Below are 22,795 nucleotides of genomic sequence, written 5' to 3'. Positions count from 1 at the left end.
ATAGTTTAGCCTGCTAATAGGAATATATATATATATTGTAAAATGCCAAAAGCACACTACAGGAGACTTGCTTGTTCCTAGTCCCTTCCCTATTTCTAAGTGGTACTAGGTATATATTTATGATATCTGTAACTGTCTTCTTAGTTTTGCTAGCAGCCACTGAAACCCCCGGGGAATTTTATGAATCAGCAGAATTAATTAACATCCTTTGTATAATTAAAGTGTGAAGTAATTACTTTTTCAAAGAGGCCAATTCCCCGTCGAATTGCAGGTGGAAACACATTTTTAACATGGAATTTTATTTTATTTATAAATAAGATTAGCAAAATGAAGGCAACAAAAAGACGAGGAATGCACATAATAATAAACTGAAATCACGAAAGAAGCAAGGGAATTCACTATAACTGATATGCTTATGGAACATTTACAATAAATGACCTAAGAAGGAGCTCAATCCCAAACAAAAGGAAATATACAAGTTACACAGCATATAGAAGCACTGATATATATATATATATATATATATATATATATATATATATATATATATGTATATTTTTGTATCCCGCCTTTTGCCCAATACTGTGCCTCAAGGCGGTATTACAAAGTTTAAAACATACATTTTAAAACATAGGAAAAGAAATGTAAAAAAAAAAAAGTGTAAAATACACAACAAAATTATAAGTTAGTAGGGGGAGAAAACAAACAAACAAGGTCTGGCCCTCGCCTTGGTGTTGCCCCCTTCGGCGGTAACCCCTCTGGTTGTGGACCTGCCCCCAAAGTCACCTGCCTCTTAAGCTCCCAGTCCCAAAAAGTTTTTGCAGCTGGGGGTGAGACGGTTCTGTGCTGGGAGCCTGAGTCTGCTAGGAGGCAGTTGGAAGATTCCGCAGACTAGGTGTCAACTTGTTTGTATGTGCGTAATCAGAAAAAAAACCTTTCTAGTTGAGTGTCCAGTGTATGTCGAGCTGAGGAAGCAATACCTTGTGCCCCTGATTCCCAGGTTCAACCACATGTCACCTAAAAATGTAACTGAGATATTATTGTTAGGCTCTGATCATTACATATCATTCAGGACTGCAAAATTTGTACAGCGGGCGCTGGAGGTACGGAAGCTTTTGTTTGCCATATAGGATCAAATTTTACTAATCTGAGATTACATGCGGGCCAGTACTGGTGTTAATCATTTCCTACCCAATCGGGTGTTAATCATTTCCTACTCATGGTTGTTTATGGGTTTTTTTTTAGATAACATCATGACCCACGAGGTTTGCATGTGTGTCTGAAGAGCTCTTTCAACAAGAGCTCTTTAGACACACATTCTTTCTTTTAGAGCAGGGAAACACAGTATTAAATTGTAAAAAGTGGGGGGAAATCCACTTGGTTACTTGTGTATTTGCACTATTGTGCTATGCCACACTGCCACCTAGAGGCTATAGAAAAGAAAAGCAGGAAAGAAAATGGTCCTTATGAAGTGCTCAGAAAGTAGATATAGTGTCCTCGAGTGGAACCGCCAGACGCAAGTCAGCAGTGACGGTGGTGGACCAAGGTAGGTGGGGAAGGGGGGAGGGCGCTTACCTGGCTCTGCTGAAACTGCGCCCACTGGCTTGTGTGTGGCTGCTGATACAGGTAAAGGGGAAGGGGGAGGGGACTTACCTGCTGCCTCCACCGCTGCCACCATCTTTCTTCTGGCAGAACAAATGAAAGGAAGTAGGCCAGGCAATAACTTAAAATCGTGCAGCCTACTCGAGGGAAGGGAATATATGCTATATTACATAAAAAATTCTTATATGTCATTTAGAAATTCTCAGGCCAATTTTCAGCAACTTGGAATTTTGAAAAAAATGTTCTGAGAACCAGCATAAGATAGCAGCTCTGGGCAACATAGCCAGTTACAAAATTATGGGGGTGCCTTACACTGCACACAATTCCACATTCTCTGGTTATATGTCCTTCCCCATCTCTTTATTGTGTGCACATCTGTGTTTGTCTAAGATGGGATACACTTTCTTACGTTCTCTAGGTTGTCTCTCTCAAACAAACACACAACTGTCTCTCCTACCCCTCTCTGTCAAGTGTCCTGCTTCTGGTATCTTTTGTAGTCCAACAGGAAAATCAGAGAGCTAAACAATTCCTTTTATTATGCAAGCTGCAGCCAAATCAACAGTGCCTCATATTACAATCAGAATCCACAAACAGCAGAGAAGTACAAAGTCCCTAGTAAGCTTTGCATAATGAAAAACCTCTTAGACTACAGGCATTTCCATTTGGTTATTGCACTATGTTAGAGAGTTTCCTTGAAACTGCTGCAAGCTCTTAAAGCCCCACCTTTAGGGTGTGTCTTCCCTGAGAGACCTCTCCTGAAAGATCAGCTTTTTCCAATGCTGGCCTCCCAATGTTACGGCTTGTCATTGCTCAGATACCCAAGGATGAGATGTCAGGTCAGGTGGGAGGAGGAATGACAAGCCATAACATTCCCAACTCCTCATCCTCCTTAAGACTCTGACTTCCCTAGTTGGCATTGGGATATCTTCCTCTCTGTAACTGTTATTTTCTTGCAACCTTAGCTCTTCGACAATCCCTTCCCCTCCTCCCCATCTTAACTCTGAATCAGTTCCCACATATTCTTGAAGTGTGTCTGCAGAGGTGCTGAGCCCAATCCTTATACAGACACTAGGGGTCTGCGAATCCACCAGTGCCAGGCTCGGGGTGCCATCCATGATAGGGATGTACTCTGCTTCTCCTCGAACCGTGGAAGCAGGAGCGGAGCGGGGGCCTTTGCCTGCCCTTAAGGCGGAGGCAAAGAGGATTGGGGGGCTGGTGGAGCATGGTGAAGAGGATCGAGGTGAAGGCGGATCCTTCGCCTCGATCCGGAGCTCCGCCAGAAAGGTAAGTGGGGTTTACCGGGCCCTGCCGCTGTCGCTGTTGCCCATGCGGCGATAGCGGCAGGGCCCAGTAAACCCCCCCTCCTCTCCCTTACCTGCATCCGTCCGTGGTCCCTCGGCTTCTTCAATTGAGCCTGCGGTTCAACCAGGAAGTCTAGGCCGCACTTGCGGCCCAGACTTCCTGGTTGAGCAGTGGGCTCAATTGAAGAAGCCGAGGGACCGCGGATGGATGCAGGTAAGGCCCCCCTCCCCCTTGGTCCCTTACCGGGCTCTGCCGCCGTCGCCGCATGGGCGGCGGCGGCGGCAGGGCCCAGTAACCCCCCCGCCCTCCTCTCCCAGCCTTACCTGGCGCCACTCCCCTCCACTGCGGAGCTCCGATTCGGAGCCGGAGCTCCGTGGCAAAGAGGAGCAGGGTATGGGTGGAGCGGCGCGGAGCGGAGCGGGCCGATCCAAAATTTTCAGATCGGCCCGCAGGGCGGAGTGGGGGGTCCGTGCACACCCCTAATCCATGAATGCTCAATGGGATGTGTGAGCCTCTTCTGAGGCTCAGCTCAGCCTGGCAAGCACTCAGCAGCCACCCACCTGCATGCCAAAATCACAGATTCCCCTCTTCCTGCATCAATGGCAGCCTCCCTTGATGAAAGCAGATGAAGTGTGCCTTTTCAGAAACCTCCATAAATTGTGCTTTTCTGTACCCCTGCATCAGCATTGGAATCAAAGGCTCAAATACCACAAGGGTAAAGGTGCAAAAGCTCCCAATTCCCCTGATAAAGGCTTCTGTTTAGGGGGAGGGGGGATTGCATATGTTTGTGGATATTTTGTGCCACTTTCACATTCAATAGCAATAATTTTGTGCATTTTCCTCAAACACAGTGTGATTACAAAAAAAAGAGGAAATCTAGGTGAGCAAAAGTGAGCAAAAGTTTAAAGAATTTAAACTTTGAACATCACTCATTCACCCATCCCTAAACAAAGGCTCAACCAGGAAATGCCATCCCCATTTTCTCTGCACTGCAGCTGGCTGGTTTCATAAGCATTAATCCTTCCTCAGCTTCACTTGATTTTGTGAATTCCAGGACTGCCTATAGACCCCATTAGGCAGGGGCATTGATCTTAAATCTTTTCCAACTGAGAAGGGATGCTGTGGTGAATTCATAGAGCGTTAAAGTTATGCTCTTCATACTCTCATGAGGAGGTGGAAATGATAACTTAAGGGGTTATTTTTCAACTCATTTGCACTCATACAGCATTTCTTATGGCACAAATGGCAACAATTTTAGCAATACCCAATAAGAAAACACACCATTTCCAGTTGCATGGCCTTAATTTTGGTCACATGATCAAACACATGACATTTATTTTGACAGCTGGGGACAACATCTTTGACCATATGTTCATTATCCCCATTTCGACAGAACCTTGCAAGCAGTACAAATATAGAATCATAAATAGGAAAATAAGGTGCAATAAATAACACATTTCAGTTGTAATATTTAATCAGGTATATTCATAGGAGATATGAATCAGTCTTATTGGCAAAGAAGTTCAAAGAGTTAAGTGTTGAAGAGAATAACTGAGCTTCTTTCTCAGCATTTGCTGCTACAGAAGTATTCTAAACTTTTCAAAAATTAAAAAGAGCTCATGAGCTGTAAGAAAAGCAGCTGAATGTCTATATCAGGGCATAAGATAATGAGGGGAATTTTCCTATTTACATGATGGTATCACCTCAAGTAAATCTTAATCAGTTCTCCAAACTAGGGAAGAACTGCAGGGAAGATGAAGATATCTTCATCTTTCCGGTTAAAGGGAAACTCTGAGCAATCTTGTGATGTCCACCCATAAAAAAATCTAGATTAGAAATTATAGTGAAAGGCAGGCAGGGATTGTTTAGGTTTTTCTTCTTATTAGATAAGCTTTTTTGTTCAGCTCAGGCCTCAGCACAATAATGTAACATTTGGGGGAAAAGATGCAACTCAGCAATCCAGCACTGGAGGCTAAAATGGAGAAGATCTCCACAGCCACCATGTATTTACCTTTAGTGCTTAGGTAGGATGGAATAAAACATAACCAAACACTGCAAAAGATCAACATGCTGAAAGTGATGAACTTGGCTTCATTGAAAGTACCAGGTAACTTCCTGGAGAGGAAGGCCACAGTGAAACTGATAAATGCCAAGAAGCCCATGTAGCCCAGGGCACAGTAAAACATTGTCACAGAGCCCTCATTACATTCCAGTACAATTTCTTCAGCCACTGAGTGCATGTCAACATCTGGGAATGGGGGAAATGTTCCCAACCACACAGTACAGATCCCTGATTGGATAAGGGAGCAGGAAAGAACAATGGAGATGGCTAGTTCCTTCCCCAACCACTTCCTCATTCCAGATCCTGGTTTGGTGGCCATGAAAGCCAGAACTACCATGATGGTTTTTGCTAGTACAGAAGAAACAGCCACAGAGAAGATGATGGCAAAGGCAGTTTGTCGGAGGAGACACGTCCTCTTTTGAGGACGGCCAATAAACAGCAATGTGCAAAGGAAGCAGAGCAGGAGAGAAATGAGGAGAGTGTAGGTAAGGATCCAGCTGTTGGCTTTGACTATGGGAGTGTTGTGATGCTTCACAAACATCCCCATCACCAGAGCTGTGATAAAAAAAAAGGAAAGAGCAAAAAAAGCTAAACTGATCCCCAGAGGTTCCTCATAAGACAAGAAGGTTATGCTCTTGGGAATACAGAAATCCTTATTCTTGCTTGGATAGTCTTCATCTGAGCATGTGTTACAGTCATTCATATCTATAAAGGAAAAGTTTTGGTCAGTTCAGCTCTCAAACACAGATGTCTTATATCTCAATGTTTCAAGTCCAGGATTCCCTTGCACTAACGACACCATGGCTCAGAGGGAGTATAATAAACCATGCACAGTAGGTTGGCCAGTTTGGCACTGTGGGTCCTTGGTGTCACCTGTATGGGGCATGGGGCAGAGTTGGCAATTCATCTGGCTTGTTGGTTCTGAGGAGCCTGGTGGAGATGAGCAGTCCCTGTTTGAGTTATGTGGCATGCTGCCAGCATGTTTTGCCAGCCTCCCATGAGCCTTAAGCTCTTGTGTCTGTGGCCACTAGAGCAGCCACACCTTCAGTTTGGGGATCACATACACCTCAAACAGACCAGCCAACTGGTCCTCTGCCTGAGTGGGCTCTCACCAAGAGGCAATTTCTTCCACCTGCTTTGCTGGGGTGCTTGCACCAGGGATCTGTGTAACCCCTGGATCATGTGTCCCATATCCAGAAGAACCATTCATCCTCAGAGCCCCAGACCAATTTAGTTTATGCTTGGCCATTACTTCTGCCATATTATCCATATAGGGAGGACACATTCCTTGTTTAATAGTTCTTCCATGGCTTAAAAACCTTCCTGAAGGCCACTGTGCCCTTTGTTTGGCCTGGAACAATGCCTCCATTCCTGTATGGTGCAACAGAACCAAGACTAAGTTAAGGAGGTAAAGGCAGGCCATGTTTTAGGTTCATTCCCACATCCCTCTATGTGCAACTTTGGGTGTTCCCATTGGTATTATCTCTAAGAATGTCCCCTCCCCCCCCCCCAGTGAGCATGCTTAATCCTTGTTGGGTGTTAGCACTGGGTCATCCCTTTTTCAGACATATATACAATGCCCTGATGGGGTCAGTCTCCCTCACCACTGCATGCACATTTATTTATTTATTTTATTACATTTATATACCGCCCCACAGCCAAAGCTCTCTGGGCGGTTTACAACAATTTAGATCTTGGAGGTATCTTGGAGCAGTATAATAGTATCAGTTTAGAGGCAGGATGGATTATTGGAGGCTGTGATTCTAATACACTCAGACACCTCTGACTCCCAAGCTTTAGAATTATGTTTCATGAATATTGATGTGCCCAGTATTGGCCTCAGCTTGGGATAGAAGCTGGGATATATGAAGCTTTGACTTTCCTGGAGCTATTCTTTTTGAATACATAATCCTCCTCCTCTCCATTTTATCCTCACAACAACAACCCTGTGAGGTAGGTTGTCCAAAGAACCCTGTTCTTTGGACTGACAACTAGCTACTTTTCACACATCTTTGTCATCTAATGACCCTCAGGAATGGGATTGGTCAACTATGGTTGCCATCAATTAATCTTACTTTTGCATGCCATATTCTTGGGCTGGATAAGGATGTCAGTGAAGGCTTGTCATGCAATCATATGTCAAGGTTCCTGATATTAGACCTTATGGCTGGGCAGTACCAAGATACTATGCCCAGGGATCATGCTTAGGGATCTGGGAGAGGCAAATGATGGGAGCCATGTAGGCCCTGGCCCTTGGCATGTGGGCATTCTACCAGTGAGCAGCATTTCAGAGCTGAGACAGGTGTTTCAGGCCTTGTGGCTTATCCATCCTTTGCTGTCATGATGAAAGGGGTTTGTAGGCAGCACAGCAGATTTCTGTGTTTGAAAGATGCTGGAAGGGGAGGCAGGATCGTCTGAGGGTGCTGGTAGGGTCCTTAAACATTCTGATGCTCAGTTCATCACAGTCAGAGCAGTCCTATACCTCCAAAGGTCTGAAACTGCCCAAAGGGACCACCATAGGTGACCTCCATAGGAGGGGTATGCCCATTAGCTGTTGTGATTTCCTACTTTGCCTTCTTGAGCAAGGAACTTGGGTTTCTGTTTTATCACAGGAAGGGGTTGCCCTTTACCTGTACCAATTAGCCAGTAGGCAAAAAGACAGTTCAGACATCAAGCTTGTGGAATTATTCAATTTTGGACACACTCATTCAGCGTAGGGCTGTCGCAGCTGAAGTGGGGCTAGGAGATTTATTTATTTATTTATTCATTGCATTTTATACCACCCAATAGCCAAAGCTCTCTTCCAAGATCTGGGCCATAGAGAGATGGGCATGCATAAGAGTACAGTAATAATGAAGGGCGGCTTCTGTTTAATTCAATGTTGATAGTTGTGTTCCTTTGACAGATTGTTGGAGGAAACCAGAGCCTGCGGGGGTCCTAATTGGCAGACATGGCATGACATCTGGGCCAGCCATAGAGCAATGCGAGCAACAGCTGGCACACAATTTGAGCTCATTCAGTTGGCCTCCATCCAGTTGGGTGGCAGGCAAGCCATAAAAGGTCCTGTCTGGTTGGTTCTTGCCTCACTGCAGGTGTTGTCGACTACCTGGGGGCAGGGTATAGGGTTCCTGGAGCAGACGGCCCCAATTATACATGCTAGGGCAGACCTGAAGGACATCTGGATGCAATGGCCAGACATTTGTTTTGGGTGATCAAACATGCTTCCTCAGTGCCAGAGGTGTGAGGACTGAGAAGCCCTTAGTTTATATAGGGCAATGGCATAATTCAATAGGTAAAATCATCTGTCTTGAAGGATTGGCAGGGATGTGTGATCCACCATCCAAAATTTTTACTATCCAGAAGGAACCCTTATAGGGCAGATGGGTTTGCCTGTCCAATGTAAGTAATTATATTTTACTGCAGGGTCTGAATGTGGGCCTTCAGGATTTTCATCCTTGGCACCCTCCAACAGCAGGTTGTGCAGGCATCTTAGGACATCAGAAGAGGTTTGGTGACCACTTGTTGGCATCTTATGGTGATTGGCAAATTCTGCGGCCTAATCCTTGGTGGGCTATGCGGCTCATGACTCAGGATATATTTCTTGCCTTTGGGGACCTCTCCGTCTCACCTATTCAGAGTTGTGTGGCACAGGGCAGGGGTGACGCAGGGTGGTTTCCCCAGGCACATGCAAATGTAGCTCATGAAAGGAGCTGGATTTTACCTGACTCCTGGCTTGGCTGAGTGGCTCATCCATAACACAGGCTAGTTGCCTGGAGAAAGGATGAATTAGATTCCCACACTCTCACATGCAGATCCAGGGAAGGGTGAACCCAAGTAAATAAAGAAGCACTAGTTATCCCAAGCTCTGGCATCTGTGTTGTTATTTCTGAGCTTCCTTCTCTGTTTGCAACATCAAGGCATGAGTGTTGTTCCAGGAGCATGAAGGTGCTGCAGTGGGTCTTGAGATGGATGGTTTGCTATGCATAACTACCTGTGGATTCACCACTGCAAGCGGTGGCATGATAAGGGGTAACGGCAATCCCCACCCTTTCCTATCAGAACCCATTGATGCTGTTGCCACTAGCAGTAGCAGTGCATGAAAACCAAATCCAACAGGAAAAAAAGAAAAGAAAGAAGCTGTCATACAGTCCTTGCTAATGGTGATGCCACCCTGTGAGAAATTGTTGGATAAATTCTCCTCCCCCCGGAAAAAAAATGTGAAATTTCCTCCCTTATACATCTACCCACATACAGGGTGGATGAACTTTGGGAGGCCACTTGTGTGCAGCTCCAATTGATAGGTGTGGCATGAGAAGAGGTGATCACAAACCTTTCCTTTCAGAACCTGGAAGCAGTGGTCAAGGTTGGGTAGATGATGCCACAGCCAGCATCATGCTGGTGCATGGTAAGTGAAAAAGTAGTCACCCTTGCATGGGTGCACAAAGCAGCTGTCAGCAGAGCTCTGGATCTGAGCTCTGCTTTTCTCCCTACAGACTTGCATTGCAAAGGTGAAATGCCTATAACTTTCTAAGTCAGACAATTCCTTTGATTACAGTCAACAGACCAATAAAACATATAAAAACACATAAAAAATATTTTGTGAACCGCCCAGAGAGCTTCAGCTATTGGGCGGTATCAAAATGTAATAAATAAATAAATAAAATAAATAAAATACATGAAATTAAAACAGAGTATGATTACATGAGCCTCCTTAAAGTTCTGTGCTAGAAGCAAAGGAAAATCCTGCCACCATAACTGATCTGGTAAGGATTGCATGATTAAGAAATTTATTATTATTATTATTATTATTATTATTATTATTATTATTATTATTATTATTTTATTTATATAGCACCATCAATGTACATGGTGCTGTACAGAGTAAAACAGTAAATAGCAAGGCCCTGCCGCATAGGCTTACAATCTAATAAAATCATAGTAAAACAATAAGGAGGGGAAAAGAATGCCAACAGGCACAGGGTAGGGTAAGCAGGCACAGGGTAGGGTAAAACTAACAGTATAAAGTCTGCACAACATCAAGTTTTAAAAGCTTTAGGAAAAAGAAAAGTTTTTAGTTGAGCTTTAAAAGCTGCGATTGAACTTGTAGTTCTCAAATGTTCTGGAAGAGCGTTCCAGGCATAAGGGGCAGCAGAAGAAAATGGACGAAGCCGAGCAAGGGAAGTAGAGGCCCTTGGGCAGGCGAGAAACATGGCATCAGAGGAGCGAAGAGCACGAGCGGGGCAATAGTGTGAGATGAGAGAGGAGAGATAGGAAGGAGCTAGACCTTGAAAAGCTTTGAAGGTTAACAGGAGAAGTTTATATTGGATTCTGAAGTGAATTGGAAGCCAATGAAGAGATTTCAGAAGCGGAGTAACATGGTCAGAGCGGCGAGCCAAGAAGATGATCTTTGCGGCAGAGTGGTGAACAGAAACCAACGGACTGATGTGAGAAGAAGGAAGGCCAGAGAGAAGAAGGTTGCAGTAGTCCAACCGTGAAATAACCAGCGCATGAACAAGCGTCTTGGCAGAAGAGACAGACAAAAATGATCGAATCCTGGCAATATTATACAGGAAAAAATGACAGGATTTAGCTACTGCCTCAATATGAGGAATAAAGGAGAGCGAGGAGTCAAATATAAAGCCAAGGCTACGAGCTTCCTTGACCGGAGTAAGCGTAACATCATTGACAGTAAGAGAGAATGAGAGATGAGGAGAAGGTTTAGGAGGAAAAACAAGCAATTCAGTCTTTGCCATATTAAGTTTCAAACGACGATGAAGCAGCCAAGCTGAGATATCTGAAAGACATGCCGAGATACGATCGTGAACATCAGGAGAAAGTTCCGGAGATGACAGATATAGTTGTATCATCGGCGTACAGATGATATTGGAGGCCATGAGATTGAATAAGCTTGCCCAAGGGCAGCATGTATAAGGAAAACAACAACGGGCCAAGCACTGAGCCTTGCGGAACCCCTACTGAAAGGGGAAAGAAGGAAGACGAGCTGCCATTAGCCAGCATGCTGAAAGAGCGACCCACTAGATAGGAGGCACACCAGTTATAGACAGAGCCACAAAATCCAAGGTCATGAAGGGAATCTAAGAGAAGATCATGATCAACCGTGTCAAAGGCTGCAGTTAGATCAAGGAGAATAAGAACGGAATAATGGCCTTTAGACTTGGCAGTAAGGAGATCATTGGTGATCTTAGTAAGGGCTGTTTCGGTGGAATGCAAAGGACGGAATCCAGATTGAAAAGGATCCAAAGCAGAGTTACTAGAAAGAAAGTCAAGACAGCGAGAGTAGACCGCACGCTCCAGGATCTTTGAAACAAACGGCAACAAAGAGACAGGTCGGTAGTTAGACAGAGATAGCCTATCAAGAGTAGGTTTCTTGAGAATTTAGCAACTTGTTCAGTGGTATGCTTATCTTGACCCTGTAAAAGGACCGACATAAGGGTCACGGATGATCGTCCAGGTAATTGTTGTGTGAAAGGATGGATAAGGGCTTTTCTTGCCTCCTGATAGAAGCTGCAGTTGAATAATACATGGGAGATAGTTTTCTTAGTTTTCAAGTTAGAAACATGAAAATGGGCACCATGATAGCTTCTTAAGACATCCTTATTCATGCCAATTTTGAAGGAAATCGGATCATGGTCTGATTTTTGGCAATTGTTAATATATCTCCCCTTTTTTTACAAAAATGCAGTTACCTCTGTTATTTTTAAGATACACACCTGGAACTGGGCTCCATGATAGCTTCCACATAGATGCTTAGGCATGGCCACATTGAAGGAAATCTGATCTTGCCTTGATTTTTAGCGATTTTTTAATATTTTAACCCTCAACCATTTCCCCAATTTACAAAACTGCATTCATCTCCACCATTTTTCAAGATACAGACATGTAACTGGGCACCATGATAGCATCTAAATAGATCCTTATTCATGCCAATGTTGAACGAAATCGGATCATGCCCTGGTTTTGGGGGAATTGTTAAAAAATTTCCACCTCACAACCCATTTACAGAAATTCAGTTATCTCTCTTATTTTTTAAGATACACACATGGAGCTGGGCACCAGGATAGCTTCAAAATAGATCCTTAGGCATGGCCACTTTGAAGGAAAAAAGATCATGCCCTGATTTGGGGGGAGTAGTTAAAAATGCTTCCCCATTTACAGAAATGCACTTATCTCCGTTATTTTGTAAGACACACACATGCAACTTGGCATCATGATAGCTTCCACACAGGAAGTTAGGCATGGTCAATTTGAAAGAAATCGGATCATACCCTGATTTTAGGGGAATTATTATTTATGGGGGAAATGGGAAAAGTGTGATGTGGTGCTTTGCCCTCACTTTTTGTATGCTTCTGCACTGTAAGCAAAGCAAACACAGTCACACACACGCACACACAGAGGATAGATGTATTTTTTGTTTAGTTTTTTTATAAAGAATAAGGAAAATAACAACACACTCACAGAACACAGGGTTTTACTAAGGAAGAGACAGGGGGAAGGGGGAAACAATCCAAAGGAAGAATTATAAGTTTGTATAGATCAAAGAAATGCAAAAGAGAGCACAGGAAAGCTAAAGAAAAAGTAACAAACAAACACACACATGCAGAAAAATCCTAAATTTCCAACTAACTCCTCCAAAGACTGCTCAAGAAAAACCCATTCCTCACTGACTGAAGTCGTACCCAAAGACAAAGAAAGAAAAGTGTCTCTGGTTTAGTACCCCCATCCAACACTGGGATTGGATGATGATTTACATGAGGTGATCACTCAGCATGATTGGGAGATGAAGCTATCAACACCTAAAAAGGCTTATTTCCCCCTCCCGCTTACCCAATGAAAAATAATTATTTGCAACCCAAATGCTGAACTTTTTTTCTGAAAATCAACACAAAGGACACCCAATCATCAAACTCTAAGCATAGTAAGTTTCAGGGATCTAGCTTTAAAAACAAAGAAGTTATAGGATTTTTTTTGCCCAATACATTCCTATGTTTAAAAATATCCAAAATGGTGATCAGAGCTCCAGATCAAGGCGAAGCACTCCAAAACTGAGCAAACCGCTTCATCTCGATCAGCTGCGCCCCCGACCTAATTCGGATCCGCCTTTGGAGGAGGTGGATTGGGTCGCTCCACTCCGGATTCGCTGATCCAAATCGGAGCGGAGCACAGCCCTAGTAGAATAGTCACCCCAACCTACCCATATATATTTTTACATGTTTACAGCCACACTTTTGTATCACTGTATATATAATATATATTTCCTACCTTCCTGGTTTGAAATCTTCCCTTCTGGACATGGGATGCAATCATAGCAGCAGTGTGGCTTCCCCTCCTTCACTCTCTTGCTGGAACCAGGATGGCAACTCTCAGTACATATAGAAAGTGGTCGTGTCTAATCCATGAATGAAAGAGCACAATAAAAATGTGACAACAATGATCTTGGGAAACCTTCAGTTTCTCAAGTCCAGCCCTATGTGGCAACATAGACAAAGCATTTCGAGTAATGTTTGAGTATTGATATACTACATGCTATTCCTATTTTTCTTTATTTTGGGGGGATAGCCCACTCACACCTGTTTTGGGAGAGCCAAGATAAATTATGAAATAAATTGCAGTGTATGATATTCAATAGTCTCCTAAAGCTGCATTACTTGGCTATTGTTTTAGAAAAAATGTCTTTGAAGTTATTGTGCCTTGAACTGCTTATAAATCTATTTATTCGAAATTGCAAATAATAGCTGCTCACTGGATATCAATAAGAAGTGCTATTTGGATTGTATTAGATGGAAGTGTTTCAGCTGCAGCATTTTAAACCAAGGTCTCAAATAATAATAATTATTATTATTATTATTATTATTATTATTATTATTATTATTTTCTTACCCGCCTCTCCCTCTGGATTGAGGCGGAGTACAACACAAAATTATGAATATATGGATAGGATCATTGAGAAATTAAGTCCAGTTATAAACAATTGAATTAAAAGTGTGATGAGATGTCTTATTTGGGGAACAAGCCTGTACTTAAGATGCACTAGGTGATGGATGTATCAAAAACATGAGAGAAGTATTTTCTCTGCAACAGCTGGAGCAATGTTTTTGACTCAGGGTAAACACTTACCCCTAATCTTTTTGTTATTGAAAGCCAGCTACTCCATTCCAACAAATGGAACTTATTAGAATTATTCCAAAAACTTATTATAAATATGCCTTACCACCAGGGTAGATTTGTATTGAATCCATTATCTGAAAATATGGGAACCCTATGTGTCAAGGTCCCATGGTTGTCTGTAAGTACTAAAGGAACTAAATGCATGATACCTAATGAGAAAAGGATTCCAAGATTGGTGGGAGTTTGTAAAAAAGGAAATGTTAAAGACACACTTACAAACAATTCTAACAAAGGTAAAAAGTAGAAGACAACAGAAGAAGACAATGTGGCTTCACAAAATGCTGAGCTGACCTGAAAACAAAGAAGGACACAAAAAAGAAATGGAAAGAAGGCGAGGCTACAAAACAAAGTACACACATGTAGCACAGAAATGTAGAAATAGGATCAGGAAGGTTAAAGCTGAAAATGAGTGAGGTTAGTGAGGGATGCTAAAAGCAACCAAAAAGCTTTTCTGAGGTATGTACATAGTAAAAGACAGAGGAGAGAGACAGTGGTTCAACTATTCAATGAAGATGGCAAAATGATAACAGATGACAAATAAAAGGCAGAAGTGTTCAATTCCTAATTTGGCTCAGTCTTCTACCAAAAGAGGGTCTATGACTGCCTCCCCTTTCAAATGTGGAGGGAATGGACTGAAACTTGAGACAGATCAACAAATGGTCAAGGAACACTTAACTACTTTGAATGAGTTCAAATCTGCAGTGCAATGAACTGCATCTTAGAGTAATAAAGGAACTAGCAGAAGAACTCTCAGAGCTGCTGTGTATTATCTTTGTGATAATACAGAGGAGGGCCATACAGAGGAGCGCCAGGATCTCTTCTTGATCATCCCAGAGTGCAGGACATGGAATGATGGGTCAAGTTACAGGAAGCCAGATTCCAGTGGGACATAAGGAAAAAAAACTTCCTGAGTGTTAGAGCAGAATGACAATGGAACCAATTAGCCTGGGAGGTAGTGGGTTCTCCCACACCAGAGGCATTCAAGAGGCAACTGTACAGTCATCTGTCAGGTATGCTTGAAGGTAGATTCCTGCATTCATCAGGGGGTTGGACTCGATGGCCTTACAGGCCCCTTTCAACTCAATTCATCTATGACTCTATTTTGTGACAATTGGTTCCTACCTTGTTAAACCAGCTGTGCCATAATATAGCATCCTCATCAATCGTTGGTGCTTGGTCTGGAGAAGTATGAGGATCTATCGTTCCAACTTTCACTCGGAGAAAGGATTTATTGGAAGAAATATTCAAGGTGATAATATCAAATCCTGCTACTACCTCTGCATTCTCATTAAAGAAAACCTCATTCTGAGCACTGTTGTTAAATGAGACACCTCTAAGAAACTGATGGAGCTAGATTAAAAGTAGAAATGCAAGAGTTTAGAAACTATTATGAATGTTGTTTGGTATATAAGGCTAAGGACTAAGAACAGGAGCAGAATGATGTCATGAATGATATTCAAATTGGAAAAGTTTGTTAGAAGAAATGCTCCCCATTTTTATATTATTTTCCTCCTGTTTTCTCATGCAAGTAATCCAACACAGCTTAACAGATTTTCCTTTTCTCTATGTTTATTTTCATAACAACCCCATGAGGGTAAGAGTCAATGATTGCTGCAAAATCACGGAGCTTTATAGAGAAGTGGGGACTAGAAGCTGGATCTCCTTAGGATTACATTGGGCAAAAACACACCTATAACTTTCTTTGTTTTTAAAGCTACATCCCTGAAAATCACTGTGCTTAGACATAGATGATTGGGGGTCATTTGTTTCGATTTTCAAAAATGTATATTCAGCTGTTTTCTTGCAATTAATTTTTATAGAATGGGGAAGGGGGAAGCTTTTTTTTTTCAGTATTGAGAGACAGGTTCATCTCCCAATCATGATAAGTGATCACCTGATGTGAAACATCCTCCAACCCCAATGATGGGCGGGGGGGGGGGGGGGATAAGCAAAAAGGGATACTGAGTAACTTTTCTTTCTTTGTCTTTTGTAGGACTTTTGTCCCTTTTGAGTGTATTGGTGAAGTAATAGCCTGAGCAAACTAACACACAACCTTAAGTAATATTCAAAATAAAATAACAGATAGGCAACACATCACTACTAAATACCCACCATAACCGTGGTGGACAACTGGATAGAAGTGGTACAAGTGGATGATGTCCTATATGGAATGTGGACATGCCCAGTGCCCACTGCTCTTGAGGGAAAGCAGAACCATCCAAAGGGGAACCAGTGGAAAGCAATGAGTTGCATGAGTTGATGTGTCATGTGGCTTCTCAAAGGCAGGCACCTAGACAGGACCAGCCAAACGCCTGAGAGGTGGTGAGCGCACAGTCCCCTTGGTACGTCCACTTTCTCATACTGGGAATAAAGTCAGTCAGCCTTTTTGTTCTATTATTATTATTATTATTATTATTATTATTATTATTATTATTATTATTATTATTTAATAATGGCTGTTTAGTCAGTCAACTCTGAAGCAAGGAGCACAAATCTTTACTGTTGTCCTTCTAGCCTTATATTATTTATGAAATCAAAGGCATCTCTCTGTGCTGTTCCCCGCCTCACAGGGCCAGTTTGTGTTTCTGTCTTTGAATGGCCCGGAAACAATCCTTGGCTCACTTACTTGTGCCTGCAGAGCTGTCTGCTGCCTGCCAGCCTCCTCCACCTCTCTGCCCTCCTGATGCCAGGGAGATGTAGATGGGCTGTGTGGGTCAACCCCACAAGCCTATGGCATGCTCACTCCCACTGCTTCAGGGGCATAGCCACCTGCTGCCTCTCCTCCTCTGTGCCCACCTCAGAGGGCTGGTTTGTGCATGTCTTGCTTTGACTCAGGGCATTAGTCCTTCCTCATCATCACAAGGCAGCTGCATTGCTGCTGTGCTCACCTTGTTTAAGATTTCTTGAAGTTCTGTGTGTTCGTTTTTGAAGTGTTTAACCTGAGAGGAAGATTGTTATTTAGGTTTATCTTTAAATATTCCCAAAAAATCAGGGTATGATTGGATTTCCTTCAAAATGGGCATGACTAAGGATCTATTTAGAAGCTATCATGGTGGCCATTTTGATGTTTCTAACCTGAAAAGTGACAGAGATGGATGCAGTTTTGTTAATTGGGGTTATGGTTGTGGGTTAAATAGTTAAAAAATCGCAAAAAATAAGGGCATGACCAGATTTACTTTAGAATGGGAATGAATAAGGATCTATGTGGGAGCTCTCATGGTGCCCAGTTGCATTTGTGTATCTGGAAAAATGGCATAGATACATGCATTTCTGTAAATGGGGGAATCTTTTAAATATTCCCAAAAAATCAGGGCATGATCGGATTTCCTTCAAAATGGGCATGACGAAGGATCTATTTAGAAGCTCTCATGGTGCCCATTTTGATGATTCTAACTTGAAAACTGAAAAAGTTTCACCTTTCCAATATAAGTCTATTGGGGGGGGGGGAAGCTGAGCTCCGATACGGAGCTCCACAGTGGAGCGGAACAGAGGAGGATCATCTCAAAGCAGAGCAGACCTGATCCAAAAGTTGTGGATCAGGATCTAGAGTGGATCGGGGGGTCCATGCACAGCCCTAATAGTGAAGTATCAGGTGGCAAGAGGAAATTAGATCAGGCTGATTGAAATGTGGACATTCATATGAGCAGATGAAAAATGATGATTATAAAGCATGATACAGATATTGAGTGTTGTTGTAATATGAAAAGATATGGTGGTTGTCTTTTGGTTTGACAACCGAGGAAGTTGAGGACATTACCTTCCACCACTGATCATCCTGAAGATTATTTCCTTTAGTATCCACCATGGTTTTATGTTTATATTTAGATGAGGACATGGCATGTAGAGCATGGGCAACAGCATAGACAGCGTTGTAGATGCTGTAGCTTTGGCCAGTCATGCTCATTTCAAAAAAAGATCCAGGTAGGCTCTCCAACTTTTCCCTTCCAGTGCAAATCTCAGCTTCCACATCATCCCCTGCTGTATCTGGGAATATACAGCCAAATACTTGTTGCCAAATATCCCTGATAAAACCATCTCCTCTTGTGCTGAAAGGATTTCTGCTCTCCTCAAATGACTTAAATCCTGGTGGATCATTGGAGTGAATCCTGAAGGAGAGAGCACCATGGAATATTCCTCCATCCAAATTCCTCTGAAAAACAAATGTATTGATCTCCATCTGGGCTGTCGTTATCCATACTTTGCCTTTTATTTTGTTTGCTCTGTGCTCTTCTTGTGATAGCTGTGGCAAAAATCGAAAAATTGCACTGGAATATGATTCTGCATGAGCCACTACTACATTGGCATTGCTACCCATCACTTTCTCATGTATCTTTAATCCCTGTTCTAAAATGCCATACATTCCAGTGTCACAAGTAAATTTGGGGATTCTTTCTATAAAGGCAAAACAGATACCTCTCTGGGAAAACATTGGAGACACAGTTTGCATAAATTTTTCTCCATTGTCATTGCCTATATAAACCATTCCAATCCATGTCCACCTGAAATGTAGGAGCAAGTAGAGAATCCCCTCATTCTGAAGAGCTTCCTGAGGAACCATCTGGTAGAAGGGAAGTCCTGGAGTCTTATCATTCATGACCGGAGCAATGCCATATGTGAGCTAAGGAGAGATTGCAGAAGTGGTCCTAAGATGAGAATAATTTATGGCACACATTCTAGAGTTTAAAACAACGCACACACATAATGTCAGTAATTCTTAGAATAACTCTGCAGGACATGCAAGTTTTATTTTTGCATTAACAGAATCTAGGTTTATATAACCTGTCAACCTCAAGATCTGTTAGAGTACAATTCCCATCCTCCCCAGTCAGGAAGTGGTGAGGGATTTGTAATCCAATACATCTCTCTGGCACTATATTAGTGAAGGTTGTCTATCTCAGTGGACTCTCCTAAGAGAGCATTTAGTTAGTCACTTCCTTGTTTGTTATATTTGTATCCCATCATTCCCTCAAATAGTATACTTTAGGCAGCTAGAAATAAAGAACATTGAAATAACTAGGGCTGTGTATGGACCCCCAGATCCGCTCCGCATCCCTATCTGCAACTTTTGGTTCAGGTCTGCTCTGCTCTGCTTTTGGTCAATCTACTTCTGTTCCGCTCTGCTCCATGGTGGATCCGGAAGCAGATCTAGACCTCTGCTTACCCCCCCAACCACCCTTCAACTTGCACTGAAAATGTAAAACACCCAAAACTTTTTTAGTTTTCAAGTTAGAAACATGAAAATGGGCACCATGATAGCATCTAAATAATTCTTTATTCATGCCCATATTGAAGGAAATCAGATAATCCCCTGATTTTTGGGGAATATTTAAAAGATCTTCTCCATTTACAGAAATGCAGTTATCTCTGTTATCACCTGGAACTGGGCACCATCAGTGCTTACACATAGATCCTTAGGCAGGGCCACATTGAAGGAAATCTAATCTTGCCTTGATTTTTAGTGATTTTTAAAATATTTTAACCCTCAACCATTCCAATTCACAAAACTGCATTCATCGCTGTCATTTTCCAAGATACAGACATGTAACTGGATGCCATGATAGAATCTAAATAGATCCTTATTCCTGCCCATTTTTGACAGAAATCTGATCATGCCTTGATTTTGGGGAATATTTAAATTATTTCCCCCCATTTACGGAAATGCAGGTATCTCTGTTATTTTGTTAGCTACTCACATGGAACTAGGCAACAGGATAGCTTATAAATAGATCCTTAGTCATGGCCACTTTGAAAGAAATCTGATCATGCCCTGATTTTTGGGGAAATTTTAAATTTAAACCTAAATCAGAATCTTCCTCTCAGGTTAATCACTTCAAAAATGAACAAAGGGAACTTCAAGATAGAAAATTATTAAACTGGGTGAGCATGCAGCACATAGCTGGTCATGGAATAAACAACTCAGACCTTGCGTTGCCATGCTTGGGTCGCAATACTTCTAAAAACTTAATTTCTTTCATGCCATCCACTCATTCCAAAGTGCTATAATACGTTGTTTTTCAAGATGCACACACATCAAACAGAGATGCCATTGAACAGATTATCCTTTCAGGGTCCGTCACAGTTCACACACTCCAGAGTAAGCCCAGCCAATTATTGTAACAACAACAACAACAACAACAACAATAATAATAATAGGCCTACATTGTCACAGATGATTCAGTAATCATGGCAGCAGCAAAATGCAGCTGCCTTGTTATGATAAGAAGGACTAATGCCCTAAGTCAAAGCAAGACACACACAAACCAGCCCTCTGAGGCAGGCACAGAGGAGGAGAGGCAGCAAGTGGCTATGCCCCTGAAGCACATATCCTTTCATTAACCACCCAGAGAGCTTATGCTATGGGGCGGTATATAAATGCAATAAAAAATAAATAAATAAGATGCTGAGTGTTTGCCCTGTAGGGAACTGCTGGCTATCAACCAGTACAAGGATGTAGGCAGTAGATGTCAGCATTTAGCCATAGTTATTTGCCATTGCAGAATCTAAATTATACATCAAATAAAAGTGTGGCACTTACACCAAAGCTTATGTGTCCCAGGATTTTCTTGTTTTGAACAGAATGACTGAATTTTTTAACTCTTTGCTATTGTGGGAATGAAAATCAGTTTGCTTTTACTTAATCCTATAGATTTTCAATCCTGGAGCAGGATGAGTATGCTTTGGAGAATTGGCTTGAGTGATACAATCTCAGTTACAATTTGTGAATGTCACATTTTTAATCATTTATGAATCATGCAAAAGAATGAAAGAAATAAAAACAAAGGCTGGTCTCATTATTTTCAATGCAGCAATTCCTTATATTTCACATACATAAAAGCACAGGTGCCCTACCTGTGGAATCTTATAGATATCCAAGATATTTGCCATTTGAAGAGAGATTTCGGGGTCTAATCCCCCAATAACAGCTATAAGGTTCCTCTGAATGTCACATACATAGTTAGGGACCAATCTCTCCAGTAACGATAGAAGTAACATGGTTGCATGATAGGTTCTTCTTGCATTGTTATTGCTGTCATAGATACGGAAGCCCAAGGTGAGGTTTGGCAATATCTTAGAGTTTTCATTGATCTCTTTTATGGCAAATGCAAAGGCCAGGAGATGCTGGTAATCCTTAGGCACAATGCTGGAATGTGAGTCAACACTTGAGTCACAGAATGTTTGTCAATACTTACAACACAAAAAATATACATACATACTTAGAAGCAGATTGCTATGAGTTAGAACGGAATTACTCCCTGTTAAGTGGATTTGGATGACTGCATAGCAAAATGTGTACAATAAGGAAACTTGGGTACAAAAAAAGTACATATTAGGTAAAGTTGAATACAAAATACAGTGAGGGAAAGTTGCATATGAAAATAACTTTTTTCATGCTTATCAAATGTGCAGACTGATGTGATAATTGGATGGAATGAACTCATGACTGAATACATGGTTGGGTAGCAGCTCTAGGACTTATAATTCCAGTGACAAAGTAAATGCATTTGTTATTAAAAAGCAAGAAAAAATGCAACCCTTACACAAGGTCTTCCAGCAAGTCTGGTGGGGGTTCTTCTGTGAAGGATGTTGGGCTGGAGATGAAGACACCCTGAAATACAACACCACCAATAATGATGTCTCCTGGCTGATGATACCTGTGAAGTGGAGAGTGAGGATCCTGAATGCTGCATTTTATCATGTGAGCCTGGCATACTGTATGAGGAAACAGTGCCATGAGCAGAGCCACTAAAACTGCCATCCACAATAGAATGCCAAAGCTTCCCTCTACACAAAGATTCCCCTATGGTCTTCTACAACACTGGCATAATTTAATTGCTGTGTAATTAAAACTTACTTCTTTAACAATAGTTTAGTCTGCTAATAGGAATATATATATTGTAAAATGCCAAAAGCACACTACAGGAGACTTGCTTGTTCCTAGTCCCCTCCCTATTTCTAAATGGTACTAGGTGTATTTATGATATCCATCACTTTCTTCTTGTTAGTTTTGCTTGCAGCCACTGAAACCTCCGGGGAATTTTATGAATCAGCAGAATTAATTAACATCCTTTGTATAATTAAAGTGTGAAGTAATTACTTTTTCAAAGAGGCCAATTCCCTGTTGAATTGCAGGTGGAAAATCATTTTAAAAAAACACACCTGGAATTTTATTTTATTTATAACTAAGATTAACAAAATGAAGCCAACAAAAAATGAATGAACTCAAAAATAAATTGAAATAAAGAAGCAAATAAATTCACTAATTATAAATCTTAGTCTATAACTGATATGCTTATTGAACATTTACAATAAATGACCTAAGAAGGAGCTCAATACCAAATGAAACACACACAAAAAATACAAGTTACACAGCATAGAGAAGCACTGTGTTTTACTGTGGCCATGGCTAGACTAGTTCTGTATCCCAGGATCATCCCTGTGCATCCAAATGACATACAGGGCATCCCGGGAGCAGGCAGGGACAACCCCTCCATTTGCCTGGGATAATCCTTAGCTCTAGCTAAGGCATAAATGTCAATTTGTTTGTATGTGCCTTCATGGTTGTTTATGGGGGTTTTTTTAGATAACATCATGACCCACCAGTTTTGTTTGTGTCTAAAGAGCTCTTTCAGCAAGTTTTTTTTA

At 41.8% G+C, this 22,795-nt stretch overlaps 1 protein-coding gene across 1 annotated transcript; it reads right to left on the bottom strand.

The window, feature by feature from the left end:
* Positions 1-4,769: 4,769 nt before the first annotated feature.
* LOC134405574 (vomeronasal type-2 receptor 26-like) lies at positions 4,770-21,848 on the bottom strand. The gene is made up of 8 exons (XM_063136819.1): positions 21,691-21,848; positions 21,002-21,293; positions 17,910-18,770; positions 17,041-17,091; positions 15,275-15,502; positions 14,369-14,443; positions 13,247-13,373; positions 4,770-5,671 (listed from the first exon to the last, which is right to left on the bottom strand). Exons 1-8 carry the CDS (start codon positions 21,846-21,848, stop codon positions 4,770-4,772), a joined length of 2,694 nt encoding a protein of 897 aa, XP_062992889.1.
* Positions 21,849-22,795: the final 947 nt, after the last annotated feature.

Source organism: Elgaria multicarinata, chromosome 11 (genome assembly GCF_023053635.1).
Source record: "Elgaria multicarinata webbii isolate HBS135686 ecotype San Diego chromosome 11, rElgMul1.1.pri, whole genome shotgun sequence".
In the NCBI taxonomy this organism is placed as follows: domain Eukaryota; kingdom Metazoa; phylum Chordata; class Lepidosauria; order Squamata; family Anguidae; genus Elgaria; species Elgaria multicarinata.
The sequence above is the reverse complement of the archived record's forward strand: the minus strand, read 5'-3'. Positions and strand labels throughout refer to the sequence as shown.